The sequence below is a fragment of the Salmo salar genome, chromosome 03 (assembly GCF_965601325.2).
Source record: "Salmo salar chromosome 03, fSalSal1, whole genome shotgun sequence".
Classification (NCBI taxonomy): Eukaryota; Metazoa; Chordata; class Actinopteri; order Salmoniformes; family Salmonidae; genus Salmo; species Salmo salar.
The window spans coordinates 65,512,264-65,529,143 of NC_138293.1; the positions used below are offsets into that span (position 1 = coordinate 65,512,264).

Genomic DNA, 16,880 nt, shown 5'->3' on the forward strand with positions numbered 1-16,880 from the left:
TTAATTGGCAAGTGCAAAAAACAAAAACAAAGATACATGGTTCCAATCGTTTCTCCACTATTCATTTTTCCTATAGGGAAATTTAGAAACTATCAAAATAAGGGCTGTGTTTTGTGTAGGCTTACCTTGGTGTGACGTTCTGATAACCATGTAACTCTCTCTCAGATAAGGTGACTTTTATCAATATATTCAGCTCTATTTTCTCTCAGATCTGAAAAAAAGAAGCTAATTAGCATTAAAGTAGACATCATGCAAGACTACAAATCCCAGCAAGCTCCTGCACGTCATCTCTAGCTGACAACTTTGCTAACAGGTATTGTGTCCATTTAAAACTTGCACAAGACCATTCACAGAATTGTCAATTTTTAAAGAAATGTAGCCAATTTAATCATTATCACAGTTAGCTTACATTAGATAGTTAATCCAGAGAGTCTTACTTTTGCTTCGATTCGACAGTCTCCCCCAGATCATCATGGCATTTGCAGTTCTTTATGACAGCCACATTAGCAGCTAATTAGCGTTTCATTTTTGGGGGGGTAATATATTGATTAAAGTAACCTTGTCCTAGAGAGATTTACACTTATCAAAATGTCCCGCCAGGGTAAGCCTACATGAAACACAGCCCTTATTTTAAGTGTCCCCTATGGGATAAATGAATCATGGAAAAACAATTATAACTATTTCCCTGTTTGACCACACGGCTTTATGGGTATTATAACTCATACTGTATTTTTTTATTTAACCTTTACTTAACTAGGCAAGTCAGTTAAGAACAAATTCTTATTTACAATGACGGTGTATCCCGGCCAAACTAACTCGGACGGCGCTGGGCCAATTGTGCGCCGCCCTATGGGACTCCCAATCACGGCCGGTTATGATACAGCCTGAAATCGAACCAGGGTCTGTAGTGACACCTCTAGCACAGATGCAGTGCCATAGACCGCTGTGCCACTCGGGTGGTACTGTATAGAAATCCCCTATCACACTTGTAGGCAATGTCATCGGTCTAATGGTCCAGACTGTGCACATACATCCTGTCAAAGGCACTTCTTCAATATAAAGTACTTTTTTTACATAAATTAACTTGTCAGTTTGTCACTTTCATGAGATTGGAGTAAAAACAAGTTCCACTACTTAAGACATGGGCTCGAATCTAGGTTGTGCCTTCAGATTTCAAGAAAATTTACAACTAAGGAAGAATGTTTCACTTTTCTCATTGACTTCTCAAACCCTAGCCTGGTCTGCTTGGTCTGTTTCGCAAGCGTTCCTGGACGTCTCTCGATGTTGCACCTCTGGGTTTATAAACTCTGTGGCACAACGTTGTAGAACGTTCTGATAGAAACACATCGAGGAACTCTTTGGTCAATCAATCTAACACTAAAGTTTCAGTAGCCTATGATGCACCAAATATGTTCTAGTTCCCCGTTCTGGTTGCTGGTTGTACCCTCCTAAACACAATCCAGGTTTTGTGAACAAACCTTGTTTGTGAAGGGATCATCTGTATGTGTTAGAAATGAAGTAATGTGATTATTGTCATCATAATGTTTAGCAGCTACTATAAGGCTTATTAATGCATCACTATTCATTTCCACACAGAATGCAATATTTATGTAGGAAAATACTCTCGAGTAATTACCAAAAATATTGTCAGAAACTAATATTTTGCACATAGCCAGAAGATTCCAACCCTACTATTACACTTTTTTACAATGAGCTGCACTGGCGATGGAAAGCCATCATGGTTAAATTAAGACAGCTGACCCAGCATAAGATATGGGTCGGAAAACGTACCTAAATGCAGGCATAGGGTATAGAGAGAAATAGTAATGGTGTCTTTTTGTAGGCATTAACTCCGCCGTGGTCCGTTGGACAAAGCCTATTAGGAAAATAAACAGCGTTTTTGTGGGGGTTTTGGATGAATGGCAAAAACAAGGTCTGTGGTAAACACAGGCTTAGGAGATCTTATATATTTTGTTCTATGAGATAATCTTCATAAGCTAACGTCACAATTTGTAAATGTTTAAGAATTTGTTATAAAAAAAAGCACAAATGCTTCATAATTCATAAACGTCATGTTAGCGGACTGCTATTACCGTATAGAACAAAACGAATAAGATCTTAACTGACGTGCCAGTGTTCACCTCAGACTTTATTTTCTGTGTTTATTTCAAGACCCTAATCTTTCCCCACTCATTTTTGAGTGGCGCAGTGGTCTAAAACACTGCATCTCAGTGCAAGAGGCGTCACTGCAGTACCTGGTTCGAATCCAGGCTGCATCACATCCGGCCGTGATTGGGAGTCCATAACAAATCCCAGCGTCATCCGGGTTTAGCCAGGGTAGACTGTCATTGTAAATAAGAATTTGTTCTTAACTGACTTGCCTAGATAAATACAGAAAATCCCATTGGGATGGCTGAATGAACCACAGGTAACTAATTTCCGGGTTTTAGGACGACAAGCTGGCGAGATCTACTAGCACTGAACTCCAAATGTTACCTTTATCCAAACTGATACATCGAGAAGACTGAAATACTGCTTGTTTTTTTTCTCGAAAAACTGCCCTTTTCGCCCTCATGCTAACTAGCAGTAGCCACCGAAGCCATTTTGGGATGACTGTACAATCAGTTATTTTGTTGTTCAACGCGACATGCCATTCCATGATGGCTGCTGTGACTACTTCTAGTTAGCATGAGGTCGGTAGAGGGCATTAAAATATTTTAATCCTCTGGTTGTATCAGTTTGGATGAAGATCAAATTTGGAATACAGTAACATATCCCATCCCTTTATTAAGGCACGTTTTCTGACTCATATCTCACGCCAACTCTGCAGTGTCTTAAATAAACTATGATGGCATTCCGACCCCAGTGCAGCTCAGTGTAAACAAGCATAATGGTAGGGTCGAAATCTTTTCGATACATTCAGTCCCTAACTTTGGATGTACTGTCTCTTTAAACGCATAGCTGTCAAACGCTTTGCCTGAAAGTCATGATTAAAATCTTAAATTATCATATCATTTGTACCAACATACGCTGTACCTTGCATTTTCTGCAAAATATAATACATTCATCGTATTAGTTGTGACACCACATAGTTCTCACAGAATATTCAATGTTTCATGTTTTTGTCTTGTTTGTTCTTGTTATTAAATAGCTGTCTCATAATACATTTTTGATGGTAGCAAATTTGATTACGTACACTCTTAACAAGCAACACCTTGTAGAGAACTAATTGTTATATTTAGTAATTAGCGCTAATTGTTTTCAGGCACTAGCAAGTAATCAGGTCTTATTTAGCCTAGGCTAAATTTCGGGGGGGGGGGGGGGGGGGTCGTGTCGGGGTCAGGAGGGAAACTTCACTAGCCTAGCTAGATTTGTCTCGAGTTAGATTTTTTTTTAAATAATTTTAAAAAATTTGGCTACCCGAGTGTTCTTTGAAAAATATAGCTAGTGATTTTTATCACACTGAAGGTAAGTCTTTGTCGCCTACTAAGAATGTATTGTTTTTTTTATCCGTAGTCGGTGTAAATTTGTGGGGGTTTTTTGGTTTGGTTTATGAGCTAACACTAGAAAGCTTGCTAACTTGCTACTGTTAGCTAGGCTAAAGTAGTTGGCTGGCAAGCGAACTACGCTATCCAGACGGAAGACATACACCTGCATGTACGTCAATCTTAAACGTCACGGCATGTTCTTTTCTCGGCTGGATATATGTATTTAAAAGGTTAAGGCATCCTAAACTGGACTTCTATGTAGCTAACCTAGCCTCGAAATGTGACGGCTGCGCACTCTTGCACACTTGTTTAGCGGCTTTTCGTGCCAGAATTGTGCAGAGTTGCATTTTCGCTTTGGACAACAGAATGACTGCAATTGTATCTACTGCTCTACAAGTTATCCAATCAATATATACTTTATGGGGCATGTGTGTGTCAACAAAATAAGTTGCTATAGCTAACATGTTAGTTTGCTACATTTGCAACCAGCGTTACCTGTTAATGCTTCTTTGTACCATTCCGCTGAGTGATAACTTAAACATCCAACAGATATCTCGGTTGTGAGAATTGAATTCCTTTAACTCAAGGCCTAAGTTTACCCTGTCATTAAATTCTAGGTCTCTCAATCTTGTCAGCATATTGATAGTGGCACATTCGTTAGTCTGGTATGAAGCTTCAATACTATAGCCACAGATGGAACAGTGAGACAGCTATTACACTGAATTTTTAAATACGAAGCATCGCTTGGCGTTTCCTCTCACTACCAAATAGGGTAGTGAGAGGAAGTCCACTGGCGCGCAGTGGGAGAAGATACTGCGAAATCGATGTTGGTCTATATTCGGCACATTTTCTCATCGATGAAACACTTGATCTCAAAACAGTTTTCTGTTCCCAAAAGTAGAATCTGTTTTGAACAGAGTGGATTAAGTTCAGTAGACTTTAGCCTTTGCCAAAGTTTTTAAAATCGCTTTGTTTAGGAGTGCAAAGTCGAATTGAGTTATTGCACATGCTCATCTCAGAGTAGGCGTTCCCTAACGGAAATATTCAGATGTATGCTAGAACTGGCCAATAGGATCTCGCTAGCTTGTGCTTGGCTCTGCCCACCACCTTGCTTGTTCTGCCCACTATGACTCATCTGTTCCCATTAGAATTGACAGTGTTGTCCATCTTGGTTCAGTTATTAAAATATTTGCTATAGCTTTTCTACACCAGGGGCCCCAGTTACATACACTAACCAGGCTTCCCAGATAATGTGAAGTGAAATATTTTCACCAGTGTATGAATCCACCAGATTATTCCATTTTTGTTTGCTCTTTAGATTGTTTTATGCAGTCAATGCTTACATTACACTCAGAGAAAAAAGGGCTCCGAAAGGGTTCTTAGGCTGTCACCATAGGTGAACTTTTTTGGATTCCAGGTTCTACCTGGATCCAAAAGGGTTTCTGCAAAGGCTTCTCCTATGGGGACAGTTGAAGTACCAGATTGCACCTTTCCTAAAAGTGTAGGAGAACTTAAAGCCTACCTGAATGGAAGTCAGTTGTACCTTTTACTACACACATATATGAGCAACAAGCTGCATTACAAGGATGTTGAAAACAATATGAAAGAATGAGTTCATATTTAACACATTTAGACTAGGTCTCTGGTTGCGTCCCTTGGCACCTGTGGATGTGACCTAGTTGAAGTGGTTGCAGCATTGAGCTTTCTGAGCACCACATTTGGCTGTGCTGTTATCCAGAGACTAGTAACAGAGTGCCAGAGAGAAACGAAAACCACCTGAACTGATCTGTGGGCAGAACTTGTGCCTCACATATGCATTGTTTATTTCAATAGAACTGTACACCATTGTTGATCCCTTTTTCCCAGTTCATCTGAATGTTTTTGATTTAGGGAGTCATGTCTGGTATAGCCTTAAGTCGTCTTGCACAAGAAAGAAAGGCCTGGAGAAAAGACCATCCTTTTGTGAGTATCAAGGGACTTGGGTGGAAGCCATTTTCATGTCAACAGTGCCTTTGCGTAGAAGCCTAGCTGGTTCTTTAAGGGCATGTGTCATTTTGGAAGACCTGTTTGTGGAAATGTGTTTTCTGGATCGTCTGTTCCACATAACATTTTACACTATGCCAAGCAGAGCTGTACTGCCCTGGCCTGGTTGAATAAACTTTATTGATCCCAAATGGGAAATTGGATTTGTCACCAGCATAACTCTTACAGGGGGACAATACATCTGAACACGTACTGCATGGCTGTTGGAACAAATAAAATGGCCTACATTACAGGTGACTGAGCCGTTAACAGGGCAGCGCTGCCAACTAAACACATTGAGTTACGCATCCATAGAGGGTCGGGGGCTAAGGGTTGATTCTGGGCAGGGCTGTAGTTGGCAAGTTCATGGAGTTGGACATTTAACGTGTTGAACAATATCTCTTCTCTCTCGCTAGGGGTTTGTTGCTGTGCCAACAAAAAACCCAGATGGAACAATGAACTTGATGAATTGGGAGTGTGCCATCCCTGGAAAGAAGGGGGTAAGTCGCTCTCTGGAGTGAGCGCTGAACTTTCTCTGTATATGTATTGTAGGTACCACTATGTTCAAACTGGAGGAAGCAATCCCTGCGGTGCAGCATAATAAGTTGGCACTGTATGGTATTTTTCAACTGGACAGCAGATTTTGCTTTAATAACAGCTAAGCAGGGTATTAATTGGTTGTAGGAGATATTAAATACACTGAGGTGCTGGTACTAACATCTATATAGTAGCTGGATGACCAATGAACCAATGTTAATTGATTACCACAGTTGTGCAACATTCTCATTGCTTCACTATGAGTAACTCTACAGTTACTGAAGGAGTGTTGACCAAATTTCTGTATTTCTTCCACAGACCCCATGGGAGGGGGGCTTGTTCAAACTCCGAATGCTTTTCAAGGATGACTATCCTTCTTCACCTCCCAAGTGTATGTTTTCTCTTTAAAAAAAAAAAATCTGTATCATTTCTGGGTAACAGTTAAGTACCTTACTGTGGGTGAATGATGTGTCGCCATGGAGATCCAGCATTCACAATGTTACACTGATTAGCCAGATGGTGGCCCTATAACAAGAAAAATGCAAACTTTCAAAGGTCATGCCCCTCACCCCGTATTACATAGTCATGAAATTCGCTACATGGGTCCCTCATAAGGAACTAATTTGCCTCTGGGACCCATAAGGTCCGCCATTGAGAAATTTGTGAAACACCTAAGGTGCTACTCTTATGGCACCGAATGACTGATCTCCATGAAACTTGATATGGCACCTATGGCCAAAGGTCTCAATGCAATATTTTCCAGACTAGTACCTAAAACATGGCCACTATTGATGGCCCAGCGTTGGCTGTCATTGTAAATAAGATTTTCTTTTCTTAATTGACTTTTCTAGTTAAATAAAATAAAAAAATTACCGATGTGATCTGGCACATAAATGCATATCAGTCAAGCATGTTCATTGTAACTAAATTTGGTACGCATATTGCAAACACTGTCAATACTCAACATATGCAAGAGCATTCATATTGACCACATGGTGGCTCTATAATGGGCACATGTTTTTATTGCTGTCTGACTCAATGATGAAATGTGGCGCACAGGGATGAGTCTAGCTAACCGACGCCATATTTAACACCACGGGACCCATTTGACACCATGGGTGAGTGCGTCTTGACAAATGGATCTGTCATTTACAAAATTAGTGATTGCCCCAAGGGGGCGTTGCATTATTAGTGGGGGACGACATGTTTACTCTTGCCTTGTTTTCAATTAAAATGGCCAACAAACAAAAATAGCTTCTTAGCGAAGAGCAATTTCTCAAGAAAGAATTTTGCTTGGACTGGTGTGAGTGGGTAGGGGGAAAACAGAAAACCAGCTGTTTGAACTCTCCTTATTGGTCTATTAACACATTTTACCAGGCAAGCGGAAACTACATCCCACCAAAACAGGCTGCAATTTCAGACCGCTCTTATACTAAAAGGCCATTATCATAATCTTCAGTATTATTCCAACCTCAGTGTGGATAGAGGGAGATATCTATTGAAAATCACCGTTTAATGAACTGCAAATAAGTGCCATCTGGAATTTTCTCCAGATTGTGCTAATAATATTTTCTCCGCTTTTGGCAGGCAAATTTGAGCCCCCTTTGTTCCATCCAAATGTATATCCCTCTGGTACAGTCTGTCTATCGATTTTAGAGGAGGACAAAGACTGGAGGCCAGCCATCACTATCAAACAAGTAAGCGCTTTCATCCAAGACCCCTTCTCTGGTTTTAGCTTCTTCTTTGCCTATAACCCTAGGAATAGTAATATACACTCCCCTGCAGTATGTATTTGGACAGTGAAGCTAATATAAAACATTTGCCTGTGTACTCCAGCATTTTGGGTTTGAGATCAAATGTTTCATATGAGGTGATGGTACAGAATGTCACATTTTGAGTATTTTCATACAGAGCTGTTTTAATCATTTTGAAATGAATGCACTGTGTATGTATATGTATGCATGTATGTATCTTTTCCAAAAATGCAGAGAAAGATACAGAAATAATACAGATGTGTTAATAAATGCACAATGAGTAACGAAAACTTGGCTATACACATGGGGTACCAGTAGAGTCGATGTGCAGGGCTACGAGGTAATTTCCATAGTGCATTCACCTTGACTTTGTCAATTTGTTACATTACAGCCTTATTCTAGATTGATGATTTTTTTTTTTAAATCAATTTTAAACACAATACCACAATGACAAAACACAACAGGTTTTTAGGAATGTTTGCAAATTTATACCAAAAGAACTGATATCTTATTTACTTACGTATTCAGACCCTTTGTTATGAGACTTGAAGTTAAGCTCCGGCGTATCCTGTTTCCTTGAGCTGTTTCCACAACTTGGAGTCCACCTGTAATGCATTCAATTGATTGGACATGATTTGGAAAAGCACACAACTGTCTATATAAGGTCCCATGGTTGACAGTGCATGTCAGAGCAAAAACTAATCCCTGAGGTCGAAGGAATTGTCCGTAGAGCACCGAGACAAGATTCTATCAAGGCACAGATCTAGGGAAGGGTACCAAAAATGTGTGCAGCATTGAAGGTTCCCAAGAACAGTGGCTTCCATCATTCTTAAATGGAAGAGGTGTTTGGAATGACTAAGACATTTACTAGAGTTGGCCAAACTGTGCAATCGGGGGTGAAGGGTCTTTGTCAGGGAAGTGCCCAAAAACCTGATGGTCAGTCTGACAGAGCTCCAGAGTCCCTCTGTGGGAGAACCTTCCAGAAGGACAGCCATCTCCATCTCTGCAGCACTCCACCAATCAGGCCTTTATGGTATAGTGGCCAGACGGAAGCAACTCCTCACATGACAGCCAGCTTGGAGTTTACCAAAAGGCACCTAAAGACTCTCAGACCATGAGAAACAAGATTTTCTGGTCTGATGAAACCTGCCACCATCCCTACAGAGAAGCATTGTGGTGGCAGCATCATGCTGTGGGGATGTCATTCAGTGACAGGGTCTGGGAGACTAGTCAGGTTCGAGGCAAAGATGAACGGAGCAAAGTACAGAGATCCTTGATGAAAACCTGCTCCTGAGTGCTCAGGACCTCGGACTGGGGCAAAGGTTCACCTTCCAACAGGACAATGATTCTAAGCACACAGCCAAGACAAGGCAGGGGTGGCTTCGGGACAAGTCTCTGTATGTCCTTGAGTGGCCCAGCCAGAGCCCGGACTTGAACCCGATCAAAATTCTCTGGAGAGACCTGAAAATGGCTGTGCAGTGATGCTCCCCATCCATACTGACAGAGCATGAGAGGATCTGCAGAGAAGAATGGGAGAAACTCCCCAAATACAGTGGTGCCAAGCTTGCATCGTCATACCCAAAAAGACTTGAGGCTGTAATCACTGCCAAAGGTGCTTCAAGAAAGTTTCATATTTTAAAATAAATTAGCAAAAATTTCTAAACCTGTTTTTGCTTTGTCATTAAACAGTATTGTGTGTGTACTTTTGGGGGGGGGGTGTGTAACTGTTAATACGTTTTAGATTAAGGCTGTAAGATGACCAGGAATTTGAAGCTCTCGACCCGCTCCACTACAGACCTGTCGACGTGAATGGGGGTGTGCTAGGCCCTCATTTCCTGTAGTCCACGATCAGCTCCTTTTTCTTGCCGACGTTAAGGGGGAGGTTGTTGTCTTGGCACCACACTGCCAGGTCTCTGAACTCCTATAGGCCTGATCACAGACAACGATGACAGCCTATCACCATTATGTCGTCAGCAAACCTAATGATTGATTGTAGTTGTGAGCTGAGGGGCACCTGTTTTGACGCTCAGCGTGACTGTTTCCTACCCTCACCACTTAGGGGCGACCTGTAAGGAAGTGAAGGATCCAGTTGCAGAGGGAGGTATTAAGTCCCAGGGACGTTAGTTTAGTGATGAGCTTGGTGGGCACTATGGCGTTGAATGCTGAGCTGTAGTCAATGAACAGCATTCTCACAAACTCGGCAAAAAAAAGAAACTTCCTCACTGTCAACTGTTTACTTTCAGCAAATTTAAAATGTGTTAATATTTTTATGAACATAAGATTCAACAGACATAAACTGAACAAGTTCCACAGACATGGAATGTGTCCTTGAATGAAGGGGGGATCAAAATCATAAGTCAGTCAGTATCTGGTGTGGTCACCAGCTGCATTAACTACTGCAGTGCATCTCCTCATGGACTGCACCAGATTTGCCAGTTCTTGCTGTGAGATTTTACCCCACTCTTCCACCAAGGCACCTGCAAGTTCCCAGACATTTCTGGGGGGAATGGCCCTAGCCCTCAACCTCCAATCCAACAGGTCCCAGACGTGCTCAATGGGATTGAGATCCAGGCTCTTCGCTGGCCATGGCAGGACACTGACATTCCTGTCTTGCAGGAATTCACGCACAGAACGAGCAGTATGGCTGGTGGCATTGTCATGCTGGAGGGTCATGTCAGGCTGAGCCTGCAGGAAGGGTACCACATGAGGGAGGAGGATGTCGTCCCTGTAACGCACAGCATTGAGATTGCCTGCAATGACAAGCTCAGTCCGATGATGCTGTGACATACCGCCCCAGACCATGAAGGACCCTCCACCTCAGAATCGATCCTGCTCCAGAGTACAGGCCTCGGTGTAACGCTCATTCATTCGACAATTAACGTGAATCCGACCGTCACCCCTGGTGAGACAAAACCGCGACTCGTCAGTGAAGAGCACTTTGTGCCAGTCCTGTCTGGTCCAGCGACGGTGGGTTTGTGCCCATTGGCAACGTTGTTGCCGGTGATATCTGAGGACCTGCCTTACAACAGGCCTACAAGCCCTCAGTCCAGCCTCTCTCAGCCTATTGCGGACAGTCTGAGCACTGATGGAGGGGTTGTGTGTTCCTGGTGTAACTCGGGCAGTTGTTGTTGCCATCCTGTACCTGTCCCGCAGGTGTGATGTTCGGCTGTACCGATCCTGTGCAGGTGTTACACGTGGTCTGCCACTGCAAGGACGATGGGCTGTCCGTCCTGTCGCGCTGGCTTAGGTGACTCTCAGTGCAGGCATTGCAATTTATTGCCCTGGCCACATCTGCAGTCCTCATGCCTCCTTGCAGCATGCCTAAGGCACGCTCACACAGATGAGCAGGGACCCTGGGCATCTTTCTTTTGATGTTTTTCAGAGTCAGTAGAAAGGCCTCTTTAGTGTCCTGAGTTTTCATAACTGTGACCTTAATTGCCTACCGTCTGAAAGCTGTTAGTGTCTTAACGACCGTTCCACAGGTGCATGTTCATTAATTGTTTATGATTCATTGAACAAGCATGGGGAACAGTGTTTAAACCCTTTACAATGAAGATCTGTGAAGTTATTTGGATTGTTATGAATTCTTTGAAAGACGGGGACGTTTCTTTTTTTTGCTGAGTTCGTGTTCCTCTTGTCCAGATGGGAGAAGGCTGTGTGGAGCGCAATGGAGTGCCTCATCTGATCTTTTGGGGTGGTGAGTTGGTTTGGGTCCAGGCTGTCTGGCCTGATAGTGTGAGCCATAACCAGCCCTTCAAAGCGTTTCATGGCTACAGATGAGTACTACAGGGTGATTGTCGTTTAGACTGGTTACCTTTTTGTTCTTGGTCACAGGGATATGGTGGTCTGCTTGAAACATGGAGGTATTACAGACTGGGTCAGGGAGCTGAAAATGTCAGGTTAAACACTCGCCAGCTGGTCAGGGCATGCTTTGAGTATGCGTCCTGGTAATCCGTCTGGCCTTGTAAATGTAACCTGTTTAAAGGTCTTCCTCACAACAGCTATGGAGAGTGTGATCAGCTGGCGCTCTCATCCATGTTTCAGTGTTGCTTGCCTCAAAGCAAGCATGGAATGCAGTTCTCATCTGGTAGGCTTGTGTTAATGGGCAGCTTGCGGCTGAGTTTTCCTTTGTAATCTGTGATAGTTTGCAAGTCCTGCCTCAACCGACGAGCATCAGAGCCAGTGTAATAGGATTCGGTCTTAGTCCTGTATTGAAGCTTTGACTGTTTGATGGTTCGTCGTGTTTGTAAGCTTCTCACCTTTCCACGGAAGGGTCATATTAGTGTAGCCCAAACTGTTAGTCTGCTACAGACAGAAGTTGGGAGATCGGCTGTACTGACTTCAGAGGAGTCCCAAGACTCTTGTGGGGTCATAGAGCAAAACAGAGAACGCCGTCGTGTTTGTGAGAGGGGGGGTCATAGTTTTTAGGCCAAACCGTTTGGACGCAACAGATTTTTGGTATGTCTCATGGTCTGACAAACACCGCACTAGCTCTGTCACCGCAAATGCGGAAGTGCGACATCGGCGGATGAGGTGGATTGAGACATCAATGCAAAATAAACAATCTCTAGCTTCAACTACAGATTGTATGGTGTTTTTTATTTATTTATAATGCTAATAAGTTTTCCGTGAGTGTACGGACATTGACTCCAGGGAGTTAAAGGGTAGAACGCATGACTTTTCTCATCCAAGTGTGGTCAAAGAGTAACTTAGTTGTAGTCTAGATCTGGTTACCTATAACTGCAAACATAGTTTTAGCGTTTTTACATTTAATTTCTGGATGTCTTCGGAACTACCCATGATGCACTTTCTGAATGTCATATGGACAACAGCTGCTACGTAGCCATTTCCATCTGTCTAACGTTATCTACTACCCAATAGCTATAGGAGGACAGACTCATTGTAATGGCTGGAATGGAAAAATGTAACGTAATCAATCGTGTGGTTTCCATATGTTTGATACCATTCCATTAATTCCAGTCCAGCCATTACAATGAGCATATCCACCTATAGCTCCTCCCACCAGCCTCTGGTTGATAGCACTGCGCGTGTCAGCCAGTAGCTAACTTAGTGTTAGCAGGCTAGTAGTGCTAACAATGGCAGGCTAGTTGGCTTGCAAGCTAATTTGTAGCAATATATTCATATTGTTTACTTGTAAGTTGGCAGAAAATGTAACTGAAACCGGTAGTCATGAGTGCAATTGATTGTGGGTTACTATGCATTCCTTAGAATTCCGATCAGTTTTATGTAATAACTCAATAAAGAAGTAAGGGAATTTTTATGCATATTCTAATACAAATCCATAGGCTACATGTGGTTACCTTTTATGTTACCTACCCATTTAACCTGATCTGGGTTTCAACTCTATGAAAATGCCCTTAATGTTACAAATTTAACCAGAACATTGCACATCCACTAATGATGAAAAACTTCTGGTAGCGAGCAATATAGAAAATTAACACAGGTTTCAAGCCGACCTGCTAGTGAGTAGCCAGCTAATCTTTTGTATTTAAAGTCTAGCCAACTTGTAACTATTTGGTTGCTAGCAAGGTAGAAAAGTTTCATTTTTATGAATACACCTCTGTTTCCAACTGTTTGAACAGCCTGTTTAGATGTTGAAATTAAGTGACACACCTGGATAAGATGCTTATTTCTCAGAATGAGAACAGGATGCCAATTCCTTAGATGTCTTTTTAATGCTCATTGCACATTTATAAAAGACTAGACAGCTAGCACAAGTCTGGCTAAAATTCTGCTAGCGGTATGTGATGCTGCACGTGACAAACTGATTTAATTTTCTACAATTTTCATTGATACTCCTGCTCTGTTCTACATTTTGGGAGTTGAGACATAAGGGTATTGTTACAAAGGATACGTTCTCTATTACAATAAAATGGTTTCAGTGTGTTTTGTGATGGTTTGACTTTTTAATGTCTTTTTGTTGGGACAAAATGCAAGTAGCGAGTTCAAAATGCTTGTCAGAGATGAGGACCTTTTTGTCTTTGTTGTGATTGGTTGGGAGGGGTTTGGTATCTGCCATTGGGAAGTCGCACAGAAGGAGCAAAGGAGACCAGACCCTGAAGACAAAAGCTCAAAAATGTATTCTTGCGATACAGACATTGTGCTTAAACATACATTTTATGTTGCCCAGCCCTAATGTACATCCGGTCACTGTGGGGACGATGTCATCGACGCACTTATTAATGAAGCCCGTGACTGATGTGGTAAACTACTCGGTGCCATTGGCTGAATCCCATCACTTTATCAGTCTGTGCTAGCGAAACAGTCTTGTAGCCTAGCATCCGCTTTATCGGACCACTTCTATATTGGGCTTGTCACTGGTACTTCCTGAGTATTTGCTTGTAAGCAGGAATCAGGAGGATGAAGTTGTGGTCAGATTTGCCAAATGGAGGTCGAGGGAGCACTTTGCATGCTTATCTGTGTGGAGAGTAAAGGTGATAGAGCTTTCGCCTCTAGTTGCTCAGGTGACATGCTGGAAGAAATTTAAATGGATTTCAGTTTCCCTGAATTAAAATCCCCAGCCACTAGGAGCGCTGCTTCTGGATGAGTGTTTTCTTATGACCCTATACAGCTCTTTGAGTGGCGGTAAATAGACAGCGAAGAAAAATATAGATGACCAACCCCTTGGTAAATAGTATGTAGAGTATCAAAGTAGTCAAAGGTTTAGTATTTGGGCCTATATTCCTTGCACACAATGAATACATCAAGCTTGTGACTCTAACTCGTTTGATGCATTTGCATTTTGTTTTGACAAATAGGAACTGAATGGTGATTTGATGACTGGAGTAATTTTATCTCGGACAGTAGAGGTTTTTGAACACTTGTAAATTAATCCCGAGAATGCCATGATTTAAGAAGTCATGAATAATGGTTCCAGTCAGAGGCAACAACAAAACATGCTACAATCTCCAAGAACAGGAGATTATCATTTTTCAGAGGTATGATCTTTGTGCCTCTAACCTCACTTAACGTAATTCACTAATACATTTTGAAACAGTAAAACGGATATGTAGGAAAATATCCTTGAATAAAAGGTGACCTTCTGTACTGTCACCTCATTGGGCCCCCGAGTGGCGGAGCGGTCTAAGGCACTGCACTTCAGTGCTAGAGGCGTCACTACAGACACCCTGGTTCGAATCCAGGCTGTAACACAATTGGGAGTCCATAGGGCGGCGCACAATTGTCCCAGCGTCATCCGGGTTTGGCCAGTGTAGGCAGTCATTGTAAATAAGAATTTGTTCTTAACGGACTTAACGGACTTGCCTAGTTAAATAAAATTTTTCAACTGATCTCAAATCCAAAATGCTGGGCTATAGAGACTATTGTCCAAATGCATGTGGAGTGATGAGAACTGTACTTGTGTATACAGGTGACTCTTGGCTGCACTGTAAATGGCTTTGCTGCAGAGGGCAGCATGGCTTCATGGTTACTTATTAGGTGAAATTGATTTGAAACCATGGAAGGTTGCGAACACAAATTGCCATTATACTTTGTTTTCATCCACAGATATTGTTAGGAATCCAAGAGCTCCTAAATGAACCAAATATCCAGGATCCTGCACAAGCTGAGGCGTATACAATTTACTGGTAGGTCTGAGCCAGATATTTTAATTAAGTGAAAGTTTTGTCAAATGACAGTCGGAATAGGATATACACAGCTGCTGGCAAAATCTTCTCATTAGCTTGTGCCCCTCCTGGTCAACATTGTTGCAAGGCTGTTAGTTGATACTTGATATTTCCAGGAAATATCCCATTCCTCATAACATGCTTCCATCTTTCATTTCAGCCAAAACAGAGTGGAATATGAAAAAAGGGTTCGAGCACAAGCCAAAAAGTTTTCTCCATAAAGCTTCAAGACTACACAAGATAGAAGAAATTGGTTTGCTGAGGATTTTGTCTCTGCCCCCTTTTTGTCTGCCTCCAACTATGTCCATTGCTCACCTATTTCCTGCTGGACTGTTTTAAAACTGAATGTGTGCCATTTCTGTCCATCACCCACATACTGATGCACCCCTTTGCTTTTTTGTTTCGGAAGTCCAGGATTCGAAGGTGCACAATGCCACCACAAAGGATTTTCTGTACTCCAACTGTGGTATTTCTTTTTTCAAGAGCTCACGCTTGTCAGAAAAGACTGTACGAAATGGGAGTCACTTCTGTTGCTTTGTATTAATGTATTCAATGTTAGGCAAAATAATTCTATGTTCTGATAAAGATATAGAAAAACAGGCCTCAATGAATCCATTCAAAGGTAGTTTAGTGTCTCTGCATCAGACTCTGTTAAGTTGTTTTGGTCCAAATATTTAGATTTAAATAAAAATGTTTGTACAAAGCAAGTGTTAATACATGTAGATGGACTCAGTTCCATCTTTCCCAATGCATTCTGTTGCCAGTTGAATGCCTGTTACTCTTGAAGGTGGACTTTGGGTAAAAGTCACAGCTTTAGACTGTGTACATGATCAAATCAATCATTCAAGGTCATTTTAATGCTTAAAAACAAATTGTTGAATAAGATTTATGGCTACAGAAATTATCGATTGTTTCAGCTTCTGTCCAAAAACCAAATCCTGTGACATGACAACACATACTGGATGAGTTACTGGCTAGCTTAGCTAACGAACTAGCTGCATGCATGACCAGAATGAACAACTATTTGAAAATGGAGAAAGCGTAGGAGTTGGACTATTTGTCGTGCCCAAAGTCTACCTTTTTAAAGCTGTTTCTGCACAGTAAGGATACTGGATTATAATAGGTTTTGAGTGACTGTTAGGACTGTTCAAACGAGACCATACCTATGAGACAATCTGGTAACCCTACATAAGGGACCCTTTCAAGGGAGGATCAGCTCCAAGTGATTTTAATATGAGATCTGTTCCAAAGTATTCCCACGCATAATAGAGATGTGATCGTTAGCAAGTTTTGAAATTGTTTCGTCAAATATCTGTTTGGGATTCTTGCGGTCAATTTGCAGTCTGCAAATATTTGTTATGTTCCGGCCCCCTGACCATCCGCTCAAGGAAAGCTCGTCCTGCGCTGAATCTAGTTGCACTATCCCTTTAGAG

The 16,880-nt window shown here is 41.9% G+C and overlaps 1 protein-coding gene across 2 annotated transcripts; it reads left to right on the top strand.

Moving 5' to 3' along the window:
• The first annotated feature begins 3,163 nt into the window (after window positions 1-3,163).
• Window positions 3,164-16,150, top strand: LOC106601101 (SUMO-conjugating enzyme UBC9-B). 2 transcript variants are annotated; one of them, XM_014193030.3, is made up of 7 exons: window positions 3,164-3,468; window positions 5,379-5,450; window positions 5,927-6,010; window positions 6,366-6,438; window positions 7,686-7,744; window positions 15,329-15,408; window positions 15,608-16,150. In XM_014193030.3, the coding sequence occupies exons 2-7, from the start codon at window positions 5,385-5,387 to the stop codon at window positions 15,666-15,668; spliced, it is 423 nt and encodes a 140-aa protein (XP_014048505.1). In that variant the 5' UTR covers window positions 3,164-3,468; window positions 5,379-5,384; the 3' UTR covers window positions 15,669-16,150. The 2 variants fall into 2 exon arrangements, with proteins under 2 accessions (XP_014048505.1, XP_014048504.1); XM_014193029.3 differs by having other exon boundaries at window positions 3,330-3,468; window positions 7,635-7,744.
• Window positions 16,151-16,880: the final 730 nt, after the last annotated feature.